Source organism: Sardina pilchardus, chromosome 23 (genome assembly GCF_963854185.1).
Source record: "Sardina pilchardus chromosome 23, fSarPil1.1, whole genome shotgun sequence".
Classification (NCBI taxonomy): domain Eukaryota; kingdom Metazoa; phylum Chordata; class Actinopteri; order Clupeiformes; family Clupeidae; genus Sardina; species Sardina pilchardus.
In genome coordinates this window covers 16,001,384-16,004,686 of record NC_085016.1, presented here as the reverse complement: position 1 = coordinate 16,004,686, position 3,303 = coordinate 16,001,384, and the positions used below count along the sequence as shown (strand labels likewise).

Below are 3,303 nucleotides of genomic sequence, written 5' to 3'. Positions count from 1 at the left end.
ATTAGGTATCTTGATCACTCACAATGTCACAAGGTCAGAATTATAGGGGTATATAGAGACTGTGTTGAGGCTGGCAATTATTTCTAACAAATCTAATCTCTCTAAAAGTCTCATAGGCTCAGACCAGAGACGTTGCCTGTTCTCTTCTTGAATAATAAACCACATAATGAATAGACACAGATACAGGGGTACATTACTGTACAAAAGAATTTATTGTCAGCATGAAAACCCCATAGCTGCTCTGCTCAAAATACAGAGGATAATCTCTGAATTAGAAAAAAAAAATCTCTTTATGTCCAAACACAACATGAAAGGAGAAGATGGGAGAGGGGTGGAACTTGAGGTCTACTTCGCATAAAGGACTTAATAAGGGCTATGAATAGTATTGGATTTATTAAATAGAGCATAGAGGCCCTCAGTGGCTAGTCCCCCCCCCCCGCACCCCCCCCAGCTTATACACATACGATATACACAATACACATCAGCCCTAGTCACACAAGAGCTCATTCAGACGGGTTCCTCAATACCTGCTCTGTTAGTGGCTGGGGTGTTAGTGTGGAGTATGTATGGAACGTTTGGTAATTTCAGTAGGAGTACTGAACATGTTCACTGAAAAAAAGAAAGAAAAAAAATCCATGTGTTTCATATATGTTTATAAAATCCATGTTGCTAGGTAACATGTTTACAAAATATAGAATGAACACAATCGGTGCCCAAAGCTGAGCAGAGCCTTTGCTCCTCAGCGCAGTTACTGACCACGCCGTTAGTCGCTGCCCCACAAACCCCATGGCTTACTGATACACCACTCAAACAACTACACTGTTAAAAACCCAAGGACAACGCAGCAGCGAGCGCACCACTGGAGCAAGGAGGAAAACCAATCATACAAATAAAATGTGTGATAACATGACCAACACTGTCAAAGTGAAATCACTCTTTTTTCCCCCCTTCTCTCGTTAAACACCTTTGGTGAATCAAACAAAATAAAAATAAAAATAATAATAATAAAAAAAAACACTTCAGGTTGATGCCTCTCCCCCTTAGTCTGAGGACGGTGGCTGCGTTATTCTTCGGAGTCGTACGATGCAGGAAGAAGTCGTCTAATACACGTTACAGAAGCACACACACACACACACACACACACACAACAATCAACATAACCTGCCCTGGCACAATCTGCCCTCAGTTTGTCCACAATAATCTGCATTGGCACAACAATGCCCCTTTTCACAGTTCATGTGGATGGCTTGAGGAGAAAGGAGAGGCTTCAACAGTGAGTTTATATGTGTATATTTATATATATTTATATATTTATATAACCATCAGAACTTGGTCCATCTCTGCACCTCTCTCAAATCACAATCAATAGACTGATTGTCAAGACAGACCAGTTGTGCTTGTCACAAGTACCGTTGTGCTGTCCTCCTCTGCAGTTTCTTCAGATTTCCAATTTCTTCATCCAATGTTTGTTGGGTTGGTGTTGTCTTTATTTACTCTTAGGCTACAGAGGTAATCTGAGATTCATCAGTCTCTGCAAAAGGGTCATAGGTCAAGAAGCTGGACAACCAATTGGGTCATGAATCCCATGCAAAAACATAAATCAATAATAATAAAAAAAGAAACAATAAAATAAACTGCAAAGATGAACGCCATGCAATATCTTTTTTTTTTTTAGAAAATCAAAACAGTTTGGCTAACACTTGTCAGAGGGTGTTGGCGTCAGAGTCGAACTCCTTCATCTTTTTTTCTTCCCACTGGTCCCAATCCTGGTTTTATGTTGTTTATGTGTGGGGAGGTGAGGTTGGGGAGGGAGGAACAAGTCATATTTGTCTATTTTCTGTCCCAAATTGATTCCTTTTTCGCCACGCCCTTCGCTGTATTGGCCTATAAATACTTTGGAGATATCCCATGCTATTAACTAGGTCTTGGCGACTGCGCTGTTAGCCGTTGGGGGACTTGCGCAGCCACTGATAAAACTGCCGCTCGTAGAGCCGGTGCCACTTGACGTTGGCCTCCACGATCTCCACGGCGCGGGCGAACGCTGCCACCGCACTGCCTCCACTGCTGGTATGGATGAAGTCCTTCAACTGGGGAGATGGACAGAAAGAGAGAGAGAGAGAGAGGGAAACAATGAAAGAGGGAGAGAGAGAGAGAGAGAGAGAAAGAGAGACAGAGAGGATCACTTTGTTGTTCTAAAGACTTGCCATTGGAAATGTTGTCACAAGTTGCTCTCTTGTATTGTATATTCGTAATTCTGTAAATACATCATCCTGTAACTTCAATTGTTCCAGGTGTTTTGCTTTATTACAGTATGACTGCTGTCCTAGGATTAGCCAGATTAGTCTGCTTTTTTTCCCTGTAATTTTGTGTCAATGATTCCCAGGACACTGAAAGATGGAGCTACTCCAAATTTGGTGGGCATGTAGCCCCACAAGGATGACACAGAACCATCGATTTTCAGTTTGATCCACGACCCGCACAAACACATGCCCCTTAACACACACACACACACACACACACACACACACACACAGGTACACCCCCTCTACACACACTCCAATTTGACATGTTTCAAAACTAAATTAAACAACTGGTTGATGAATTGGAGACCTTGCTATTGCATAGCTTAGTACATACTAAGAAAATGTTTTTAGTGTCATTCTACTAATAAACCGATATGGTACACAACACTATACAATTATGATAATGCTGGCGACCGCAGTGAAACAAGGACACTAGTGAGGATGTAAAAAAAGACAAAACAGTCTACCACATAACCGCCAAACATACCTGGCAAACCGTTCAATAAATAACAAAGGTATTTGTGATTATGGGGATTATCCTCATCATTGAAGTGAAGCTAGATGTTTATTTGTTAGAAACTAAAGGCTTGTTGGGCTTTGTGGTAATTCTGCTCTTCTTCTTCCTCAAATAAAAAAAAGGCAAAGAGAATTTCCGCTCCCAATTAGCGACAAAACAAGCCTCTGAGAATGAACAATACGAACGGAATATAAAACACCTCAGTGGGGTGTGGACTCGGAATACATAAACAACCTTTTATAAGCAATGAACAGAAAGATGATCTCAGAAGACCCCTTGCAATAGGTACAGTCTCACAGTCTCAAACCTCCCTAATAGTGAGGCTGTGCATCAGAGCACAGCCATTTGCTTTCCCACATAATTACTAGCAAAAGCCGACATCCCTGTGTTGAAAGGGAAAGATAAAAGCCAAACGTAATGCGCTACTCATTTACCGTGATTTTCACTGGGTAAGAATATGCATTGATAAAATATGCATTTACC

The 3,303-nt window shown here is 41.3% G+C and overlaps 1 protein-coding gene across 1 annotated transcript in view; it reads right to left on the bottom strand.

Moving 5' to 3' along the window:
- Positions 1-447: 447 nt before the first annotated feature.
- The window catches only part of LOC134071753 (thyrotropin-releasing hormone-degrading ectoenzyme-like), a 148,141-nt gene continuing 145,285 nt past the window's right edge, over positions 448-3,303 (bottom strand). The window contains exon 19 of the mRNA XM_062528591.1: positions 448-2,087. Coding sequence (XP_062384575.1) covers positions 1,941-2,087 — 147 coding nt within the window. The 3' untranslated portion in view covers positions 448-1,940. The remainder of the gene's footprint in view (positions 2,088-3,303) is intronic.